At 36.5% G+C, this 11,426-nt stretch overlaps 1 protein-coding gene across 1 annotated transcript in view; it reads left to right on the forward strand.

Annotated features, from left to right (window-relative positions):
* OSTM1 (osteoclastogenesis associated transmembrane protein 1) overlaps positions 1-9,830 on the forward strand; it is a 38,020-nt gene extending 28,190 nt beyond the window's left edge. Inside the window, exons 5-6 of the mRNA XM_052645454.1 lie at positions 2,165-2,330; positions 9,775-9,830. Coding sequence (XP_052501414.1) covers positions 2,165-2,330; positions 9,775-9,830 — 222 coding nt within the window. The remainder of the gene's footprint in view (positions 1-2,164; positions 2,331-9,774) is intronic.
* The last annotated feature ends 1,596 nt before the right edge of the window (positions 9,831-11,426 follow it).

The following is an 11,426-nucleotide window of genomic DNA, read 5'->3' on the forward strand; positions in this document are numbered from 1 at the left end:
ACTTGTTACTAATTCAGAAAGTCTGTAGGTTTTGTTGTACCATGTTTCTGAAGCCATTCCTCAATTACTTCCTACGACTGAGCGACTTCACTTTCACTTTTCACTTCCATGCATTGGAGAAGGAGATGGCAACCCACTCCAGTGTTCTTGCCTGGAGAATCCCAGGGCCGGCGGAGCCTGGTGGGCTGCCGTCTGTGAGGTCGCACAGAGTCGGACACAACTGAAGCGACTTAGCAGCAGCTCTTACTTTATTTCTTTGTACCTATTATCGTCCGAAAAGTTTTCTTTCCTTATTTGTAGTCTTTCTCTACTTACTAAAATATATAAGCCTCAGGAGGACAAGGACTTCATGTCCTTTTTTGTTCACTGTTCAGTCTTCTAGAATAGCACCTGGCAAATAGCAGGCCCTTAGTAACATGTATAAGTTGAATGAATGAATGGTCAACAAAAACTCTTCTCCATTGAATAGCCTGCCTTTACATGGGGTACCACTAGATGGCGATCATGCCTTTTTATGGGAATGTGATGCGTGATTATTGAAATGTTAGAAGAAATTGAAAAATTATTGGCAAAAAGCAGATAATTTGTGGTCAAAATTGGTAAACTTAATGTTTGAGAATGATGAGTGTGAATTATAGCAGCTTGAGATGAGCATAGTCTATCAGTAATATTTAAAATGGTAGAAAGCACTTAATATGGATGTACCATGGGGATATTTGTTTGTTACTGCTGTTCCTGATGTTTAGAATAGTCAATCCTTGGCTTTCTAGTAGGTTGCAAGTAAATAATAAATATCTTTTTAAAATAATATAAAAGAATGTTTATATTTTTGAAAGAATTTTTATATTCCTTTAAAAGAATTTAAAATAAAACTTATCCTCCAATAAAAAAGAATAATAGTCTTTAATTATTTTAATAAAGAAGAAAAATGAATATTGGTTCTATGACCTAAGTTGAATTACAGAAGAAATCAACATGACCAACCTATTTTAGAACATTCATCTTGCAATAAGCAAAAATTACAACAAACTTTACAAGGCACCATTTGTAAACTCAATTAAACAAAATTGAGGCAGGAACACTTTTCTACATTAAATTTGACAGTTTCCTTATATCATTTAGCCTGTTTGACAGAAATCATGAGCTCAACAAATGCGAGGTACAGCAGCCCCTAAGTGTATTTAAAGCATGCTGGTAAATAAGATGTTAATCTTGTCTAATAAGGACTTCGCAGGTGGCACTAGTGGTAGAGAACCCAGCTCCCAGTGAAAGGGATAGATACCAGTTCAGTCCTGGGTCTGAAAGATCCCTGGAGGAGGGCATGGCAAGCCACTCCAGTATTTTTGCCTGGACAATCCCCATGGACAGAGGAGCCCGGCGGGCTACAGTCCATAGGGTCACAAAGAGTCTGACGTGACTGAAGGGACTTAGCACACATGCACATTGTTGTCTTAATAAAGTGTCTGTGACTCATTAGATACTACCTACTTAAAAAATTACTTGCTGTGAGTATGAATCTTTCATAATATATTAAATAAGAGAGTAAGCATTTCATAGATATCATCTCTTGAAGAGAAGCCTTATGAAAAAAAAGAGACGCTTTATAAAGTTGATATTTTTATTTCCATTTTAAAAATATTGCAACAAGCTCAGTGAGATTACATAGATAACATATGAAAAAAATATTGTTTTTGTGACACTTGCCCCCCAGTTTTATTGAGGTATATTTGACAAATAAAATTGTTGTATATTTAAAGTATATAATATGATGATTTGATATACACTGTGAAAGAATTCCCAGAGTCAGGTTAACATTTATCACCTCACATAGCTACACTTTTAAATATTTTTTAATGAACGAAGCGCAGTCTTAATTATATTTCTATTGATGCTAGTTCTTCTGTGTTTGAAGTCTGTGAAAGGTTGAAATTCTTTGGACAGTATTATGAATTTTGAATGTGAGATTTTTGTATGGGTATAAATTTATACAGTGACTAATTGTGAACCAGCTGATTTCCCTACAAAAAGAAATTGTCCTCAACTGTTAATAATTTTTTAGGGATGTATATTTAGTCTAAATTCTGGGTTCTTGTTATTAACAAAATAATTATATGAATTTGAAAACAAATGAAAAACAGAGTAACAGTATTTGTTATTGTTTCAGATGAATATTACTCGCAAACTTTGGAGTCGAACTTTCAACTGTTCAGTCCCTTGCAGTGACACAGTGCCTGTAATCGCTGTTTCTGTGTTCATTCTCTTTCTACCTATTGTCTTCTACCTTAGTAGTTTTCTTCACTCAGAGCAAAAGAAACGCAAACTCATCCTACGTAAGTTTCTTTTTATGATTATTCTTTTATTTAGATAAAAACCTGTATTTAAAAAAAAATCTAAGGCTGCTTTAGAAATGATATATACTCTCAGAGCTCAAGGTATATTAGCTTGAAACAGCTGTCTTCTTCAAATTTTTACAACTCTGTTCACTAATGGAAGAGATGTGTAAGTTTATAAGTGAGTTTATAATCAAACTTTAATATACAGTATCTTTCAGAAGCTTTAGTTGAGAAAGCTAGATTCCCTGGAATAAAGTTGACAACAACAGAGCAATAGCAGCAAAGGCTTTGCAAACCTGAAATAGCCATAATAGGTAAATAAATAGTTTTAGGCCCATTTGCAGAACTACCCATGGCAGAACCACCAGACAAGCATCAGTTAGGGAGAAACTGTAGCTTGCACAGAGACAGTTTGTTTATGAACAAATTGGAATTGTAGTTGCAAGAAAGTTATTTGACATATGGCATATACTCAGTATGTGTTCATTCCTTTCCTTTCTCCCTATCAAATAGGGCAGAGCAGAAAAAGCACTAACTAGAAGGTTTCAACCAGCCAAAGAAAGGTGACTTCCAAGTCTCATATGTTTCTTCTATATTATCAGAATGAAAATATGGGCTTAACCCTGAGTAGTTTTAGTATTTCTAAAAGAGGATATTTTCTGGAGAAAAACATCAGGCTTTTTTTCTCTTAAATATTATTCCTAGTCTAGGAACCTATGATATAAAATTTTTTCCCCTGTAAATCTTTTTCTGGCATTTCTTCATGATTTATCTAACTTCACTTCTAATATATCTGACTTAAAAAAAAAAAAGACTACTTGTGGATCAGTTTGCACAATGCAAGGAGTCTTTATCATGGGTGTATTTAGTAAAGTATTTTGAAGATTGTCAGAATTCTGTATATATGTCATAACTCCATCTTAAAAGCATTTATTTAGAATAATAACAAAACATTGCAGGGACCTCACTGTTGAGAAACTATTTTTCAGGGCTTCATGTACCTTTAAAGTGTAGCATTGTATTTGCTTTGCAAATCTATTTAACGCTTCAGGAGACACATACTACTTCTGATCAGTGTCTTTGTTTGATTGGATTAAAGATTTACTGAGCATGTCCCCTGTCAGAACAAGACCCAGTTTCCTTCTCCGTCAGTCTCTCCCATCAGGAAGCTTCCATAAGCCTCTTATCCTTATCCATCAGAGGGTAGACAGAATAAAAACCACAATCACAGAACTCTAATCAAACTGATCACATGGACTACAGCCTTGTCTAACTCAGTGAAACTATGAGCCATGCCATGTAGGGCCACCCAAGATGGATGGGTCATGGTGGAGAGTTCTGACAAAACGCGGTCCACTGGAGAAGGGAATGGCAAACCACTTCAGTATTCTTGCCTTGAGAACCCTGTGAACAGTATGAAAAGGCAAAAAGATAGGACACTAAAAGATGAATTCCCCAGGTCGGTAGGTGCCCAGTATGCTACTGAAGATCAGTGGACAAATAACTCTAGGAAAAATGAAGACACAGAGCCAAAGCAAAAACAACACCCAGTTGTGGATGTGACTGGTGATAGAAGTAAAGTCTGATGCTGTAAAGAACAGTATTGCACAGGAACCTGGAATGTTAGGCCCATGAATCAAGGCAAATTGGAAGTGGTCAAACAGGAGGTGGCAAGAGTAAACATCTACATTTTAGGAATCAGTGAACCAAAATGGATTGGAATAGGTGAATTTAACTCAGATGACCATCACATCTACTACTGTGGGCAAAAATCCCTTAGAAGAAATGGAGTAGCCCTCATTGTCAACAAAAGAGTCTGAAATACAGTACTTGGATCCACTCTCAAAAACAACAGAATGATCTCTGTTCGTTTCCAAGGGAAACCATTCAGTATCACAGTAATCCAAACCTATGCCCCAACCAGTAATGCTGAAGAAGCTTAACTTGAACAATTCTACGAAGACCTTTAAGACTTTCTAGAACTAACACCCAAAGAAGATATCCTTCTCATTATAGGGGCTGCTGCTGCTAAGTTGCTTTAGTCATGTCCAACTCTGTGACCCCATGGATGGCAGCCCACCAGGCTCCCCTGTCCCTGGGATTCTCCAGGCAAGAACACTGGAGTGGGTTGCCATTTCCTTCTCCAATGCATGAAAGTGAAAAGTGAAAGTGAAGTTGCTCAGTCATGTCCGACTCTTAGCGATCCCATGGATTGCAGCCTGCCAGACTCCTCCGTCCATGGGATTTTCCAGGCAAGAGTACTGGAGTGGGGTGATATTGCCTTCTCCGTCATTATAGGGCACTGGAATGCAAAGTAGGAAGTCAGGAGATGCTTGGAGTAACAGGCAAATTTGGCCTTGGAGTACAGAATGAAGCAGGGCAAAGGCTAATAGAGTTTTGCCAAGAGAACTTGCTGGTCATGGCAAGCACCCTCTTCCAACAACAAAAGAGAAGACTATACACATGGACATCACCAGATGGTCAACACCAAAATCAGATTGATTATATTCTTTGCAGCCAAAGATGGAGAAGCTCTATACAGTCAGCAAAAACAAGACAGGGAGCTGACTGTGGCTCAGATCATGAACTCCTTATTGCCAAATTTAGACTTAAATTGAAGAAAGTAGGGAAAACCACTAGACCACTCAGGTATGACCTGAATCAAATCCCTTACAATTATACAGTGGAAGTGATAAACAGACTCAAGCAATTAGATCTGATAAGCAGAGTGCCTGAAGAACTATGGTCGGAGGTTCATGACATTGTACAGGAGGCAGTGATTAAGACCATTCCTAAGAAAAAAGAAATGCAAAAAGGCAAAATGGCTGTCTGAGGAGGCCTTGAAAAGAAGAGACGCTAAAGGCAAAGGAGAAAAGGAAAGATATATCCATTTGAATACAGAGTTCCAAAGAATAGCAAGGAGAGATAAGAAAGCCTTGCTCAGTGATCAGTGCAGAGAAATAGAGGAAAACAATAGAATGGGGAAAACTAGAGATCTCTTCAAGAAAATCAGAGATACCAAGGGAACATTTCATGCAAAGATGGGCTCAATAAAGGACAGAAATGGTATGGACTTAACAGAAGCAGAAGGTATTAAGAAGAGGTGGCAAGAATATACAGAAGAACTGTACAAAAGAGATCTTCATGACCCAGATAACCATGATGGTGTGATCACTCACCTAGAACCAGACATCCTGGAATGTGAAGTCAAGTGGGCCTTAGGAAACATCACTATGAAGAAAGCTAGTGGAGGTGATGGAATTCCAATTGAGCTATTTCAAATCCTGGAAGATGATGCTGTTAAAGTGCTGCACTCAATCTGCCAGCAAATTTGGAAAACTCAGCAGTGGCCACAGGACTGGAAAAGGTTAGTTTTCATTCCAGTCCCAAAGAAAGGCAATGCCAAAGAATGCTCAAACTACCGCACAATTGCACTCACCTCACACGCTAGCAAAGTAATGCTCAAAAATCTTCAAGCCAGGCTTCAGCAATACGTGAACTGTGAACTTCAGGTGTTCAATCTGGATTTAGAAAAGGCAGAGGAACCAGAGGTCAATCAAATTGCCAGCATCCGTTGGATCATCAAAAAAGCAAGAGAATTCCAGAAGAACGTCTATTTCTGCTTTATTGACAATGCCAAAGCCTTTGACTGTATGGATCACAACAAACTGTGGAAAATTCTTCAAGAGATGGGAATACCTGACCACCTGACCTGGCTCCTGAGAAATTGTAGGTAGGTCAAGAAACAACAGTTAGAACTAGACATGGAACAACAGACTGGTTCCAAATCGGGAAAGGAGTACGTCAAGGCTACCTATTGTCACCCTGCTTATTTAACTTATATGCAGAGTACATCATGTGAAATGCCAGGCTAAATGAAGCACTGGAATCAAGATTGCTGGGAGAAATATCAGTAACCTCAGATAGGCAGATGACACCACCCTTATGGCAGAAAGCAAAGAGGAACTAAAAAGCCTCTTGGTGACAGTGAAAGAGGAGAGTGGAAAAGTTGGCTTAAAACTCAACATTTAGAAAACAAAGATCATGGCATCTGGTCCCATCACTTCATGGGAAATAGATGGGGATACAATGGAAACAGTGAGAGACTTAATTTTGGGGGCTCCAAAATCACTGCAGATGGTGACTGCAGCCATGAAATTAAAAGACGCTTGCTCCTTTGAAGAAAAGCTATGACCAACCTAGGCAGCATATTAAAAAGCAGAGACATTATTTTGCCAACAAAGGTCCATCTGATCAGAGCTATGGTTTTTCCAATAGTCATGTATGGATGTGAATGTTAGACTATAAAGAAAGCTGAGCACCGAAGAATTAATGCTTTTGAACTGTGGTGTTGGAGAAGACTCTTGAGAGTCCCTTGGACTGCAAGGAGATCAAACCAGTCAGTCCTAAAGGAATCAGTCCTGAATATTCATTGGAAAGACTGATGCTGAAACTGAAACTCCAATACTTTGGCCACCTGATGTGAAGAACTAACTCATTGGAAAAGACCCTGATGCTGGGAAATACTGGAGGCGGGAGGAGAAGGGGATGACAGTGTCTGAGATGGTTGGATGGCATCACCGACTCACTGGACATGAATTTGAGTAGGCTCTTGGAGTTGGTGATGGAGAGGGAAGCCTGGCATGCTGCAGTCCATGGCGTCACAAAGATTTGGACACGACTGAGCTACTGAACTGAACAATAAGAGTTCATCTGGTTGTACAAGTCACAAATCTTGTTGTCTCTTAATTTCTTTTAATGTCTTTCTATTTCTTAACTCTTTTCTTTTATTTCCCCATTCCTTTATTCACTTCTCCACTCCTTTAAATTCATCAGCAAATACGGCCAGCCCTATTTCCAAAAATATATCTTAAATATATTGTCCCTTGTCAGCACTAATTCAGGGGGCCCTTGACTGATATCTGTACGTTAATTTCTTGACCCAATATAATCCATTTTCCATATACCAGCTAGAGTGAATTTTTAAACACAAATTTTACCATGTTCCTCTCCTATTTGAAACCCTTCCTGTGTACCTGTTGCACCTGAATAAAATAAAAACTTATTCTAGGGTCTGCTCTCCAAGCTGCATGTGATCTGACTCCCATCTGCCTTCCTAAACTACTTGCATCCACACTTCTCTGTACTCGATGCTGTGTGTAGGTTTCTTCTCTTAGACACCAATTTCATGCACGTTGCCATCCTTCCAAGGCTCTTATATTTGCCCTCCCTACTTTCCTTGACTGGCTTCTTATCATCCAGGTCTTAAGTCAAAGACCTGAGAGACCTTTTATGACCAAAGAAGGCCTTCTATGACCATCTCTCCAACCTAAGAATACACCCTTCATTTAGTTCTTATATATCATCTTTCTTTAATAGCATTTAATTGCTGTTTAAATTAACTTTTCCACTTATTTTCTACCTTATTTGTTTGTCTACCCTGACTCAACTGTAAGTTCCATCAGAAAATGGATTTTGTTCATCTTGCTCACCACTATATCACCAGCATCTAGAAAGTACATGGCCCATAGTAAATGCTCAAAAATATTTGTGGAATAAAAGAACATTATACTTAAAGTTAGCAGTTCCTAGAGTGTGTTCCTCATAATACTAGTCCTGTAAAATTCCTTTACATGAGCCTCATAATGTACCTGAACCTTAATTATATCCCCCAAACTTGACAATAAGACCTTTGCATAATACCTATTAATGTTTTGCAGAAGCATTGTTTATGAATTAAATGATGAATTTAAGGAAATGCTAGCATAAACAAATAATTCTTGTGCTGTTACTTCATGGAAATTTTAATTTGCTTTTCTTTACGCTACCATTTTATACATTCCCATTCATCAAGTCCTGTGGGAATTAGGGATTTAAAAAGGAGCAAGGCACAGTAGATGCCCTCAAAAAATATACTGACCATAATCCAATCATTACAACAAATGTAGTAGAAGTGCATAAAGTGTGGTTGGACTGCAGAGAAAGAGAAGATGTACTCGGCATTAGGGATGCTGGAATTTACCATTAGATGATCTCTGGGGTAGAATTGTGGATAATGTGGAGATTTATCAGATAGAGAATAAGGAAGCAAAGAAGTTACAGTTATATGTGGGTGTGTGCCTGCTAAATCGATTCAGTCCTGTCTGACTCTGCACCGCCTTGGACTGTAGCCTGCTCCGGTCTATGGCATTCTCTGGGCAAGAATATGGAGTGGGTTGCCTTGCCCTCCTCCAGGGGATCTTCCCGACCCAGGGGTCAAATGTGCATCTCCTGTGGCTCCTGCATTGTAGGCAGATTCTTCACCACTGAGCCACAGGGTAATGGTTATATGTACTCACTGGTATTGCTACCTGATTGGTTTAATGAATTTGATAATTAGAAACTAGATTATATTTAATCATTTAAAATCTTAATTTCAAAATTAAAAGAATTTAAAAATGATCAAACAACATAATAAAGAAGTTTTTTTGATTTAGTTTGCTTCCCAAATCCACTGAAGGCTTAAGAAGACATTATCTTAGGTTATTTTTTAGTTTAAGTTCCTTTTAAGTTTAGTCTGAAGCCATACACTGGTCTGAGGAAGTCATGTAGTCATCTTGTACTTTAGAGTGGTCAGGGAAGACCCTGATAGAAACTAGAATAGTTATTCTCATCCCTGGCCATACATCAAAGTTGTCTGCAAAGCTTTCAAAAAACAAAAAGAAAAAGCACAGTCAGATGCCTGAATACCACTGAAAACCTAAATCATAACCTCTGTTCTAGTGTTGAGAACCTCTGAAGTAGAGAGATTCCTTAGTTATCCAGTGTAAGTTACCTTCACTATGGCACCGTTGTTTTTAATTTCTGGAACATGAGAAACATGTTTAACTATAAGAACAAAACATATTACCTAGCCAATAGCCGTGAATTTCTTTATTAACTCTAATGACTCAGTCCTATCAACACCATAAACAAAATTGTGTATATTTTATTAGCAGCCATTTATGTTTGTGCAATGTGTGTAATATCCAACTCTTCTTTGTAAACTGTTTAAAATTTTTTTAAACATTGCAGAGTTCTTTCATTGAATTCTTTCAAGAGAAACTTAGATTTGGATTTCTAGGTTAGACTTCTAAATATATAGTTTTATTATGATACTTTATAGCACTTACATTTTTTAACTAGAGTACTTTCACTTATATAACATATTTAAGATTGTAAGGTTCAGAATGACATAAATTGTTTTATTTGGTGCTGCTTCTAACAAAGTCATGTGCTTCTAGCAAAGTTATATTTTTTAGTTTAGTAGAAAAAAATAGATGTAGATTTAATTCTTATAAGATTGAATAGATTCAGATTCAAACATAGAATTAATAGATGAACACTATAGTTTACATAAGATAATGAATTATGTTTGGAGAATGAAATTTAAGTTAAAATATAATACTTTCAATTTATGTAGCGAAACGTCTCAAGTCCAGTACAAGCTTTGCAAACATTCAAGAAAATTCCAATTGAAACCTGCAGAATGGAGACTCAGCATCTTATCCCATGGATGAATGGTGGAAGACACAGCTTGGTCCAAAAGAAGATAAACTGTGATTTGACAAGTCAAGTTCTTAAGAAATGCAAGGACTTCAGATTTATTTTTAAATAAGAATTTTCAATTTTTCTTTCCTTTTCCACCCCATTTTTAAGGGTTTGGGTATTTTTAATTTCCAGGCATAGCAATGTTGTCTATTTTAAAGTGTATTTGTTAAAATGACAAAAGATGCAAGAACAATCTTTGTTTTGTTTTGTAGACATATTGTTACTGAGACTTCCTGTATCTCCTTGGTTAACATAGTATCTCAAATAGCAAAGTTTTTGAAAACTAACAATTTAAAAATTAATCAGTTATAGCAAAGACTTTGAAAAAAATGTACTTGCCAAAAAGTAGCAGGTCCAAAGATTAAATTTCTCATCATTGCAGTGTAATTTTCACATATATTTAATATGTCATATATTACAATTAATATGTAATTCCATCTCTAGTTTCCTTAAAGTCATTTTTGAAACCACTAATTACAAACCTCCCAAACAATTTTTAGAACTGGGAAGGCACATTACATTTATCTTTGTAAAAAGATTTATGATAACTGGTTTCTTACTTGACTTTTATAAATAGTATTTTACACCTTATTTTTGCCTTTATTTCATAAGTAATTTGAAATCACTGGACTGCTTTATTATATTCAGGGCAAGATGGATTCTTTTTTATACCAGGGATTTGCATTGTGAAATATTAAGTTATTTGGCAATTTATAATTTATTACTATTTTAAATCAAATGTAGCATTGTCACACTGTATTTAAATTATGGTTTTTTTTTTAAAATAGGGATTTTCTCTTGGAAGATATGGGGAGTTTTGGAAGAGAGGAAAAGGAGGAGTAAAAATACCCTTAAGATTCAGAAAATAGGGACCTGAGGGGATGCTCACTCTAAGACTATTGAATGGTTTATACTGCAGGCATAAGTCAGTAGAGTCTGATACAGAATGCAGTTCAGCTAAGATGATGCTCATTTTTTCTAAATTATTAAAATCAAATGAAGGTGATACATGATTAAAATGAAGTCAGATATTTCACAGTTGAAAATGAACTCCTTTTTGGAATGTTATAACCCTTTAAAAAAAAATTCAAAATTGTTCACGTTTTCTTCCCTCAGGTGTTTTAGTGTTAGGTGTTCCATTTGTTAATTCCTTCTCACCATCTTAGTGGAAATAGGTTTTCTTTCTTTCCTTTTTTTTTTTAGGCTTTGTTTTAAATATTGAAAATATAAAGGCTGCTCTATATAGAAACAAGAATTGGCTTAATAGGTACAAGAATCTGAATCCCTTCATACACTGTAAAATGTTCTTATAGAGAGATAAGATAATGTTTTTTATTATTTTTTTAAATGTTTACCATGTATACAGAGTGAAAGAGAAGGCTCACTCTTGGATATGTAACATATCCAAAAGCTGTTACAGTTTTTCTAGTCTGCTGTGATCTGTTTAAAATGTGCTGCTGTTTGTTCTGCTGTTACTGTTCACGCTGCTAATGCTAATAGCACTATCTTGATTTGAGGCATATA

Source organism: Budorcas taxicolor, chromosome 9, assembly GCF_023091745.1.
Source record: "Budorcas taxicolor isolate Tak-1 chromosome 9, Takin1.1, whole genome shotgun sequence".
Classification (NCBI taxonomy): Eukaryota; Metazoa; Chordata; class Mammalia; order Artiodactyla; family Bovidae; genus Budorcas; species Budorcas taxicolor.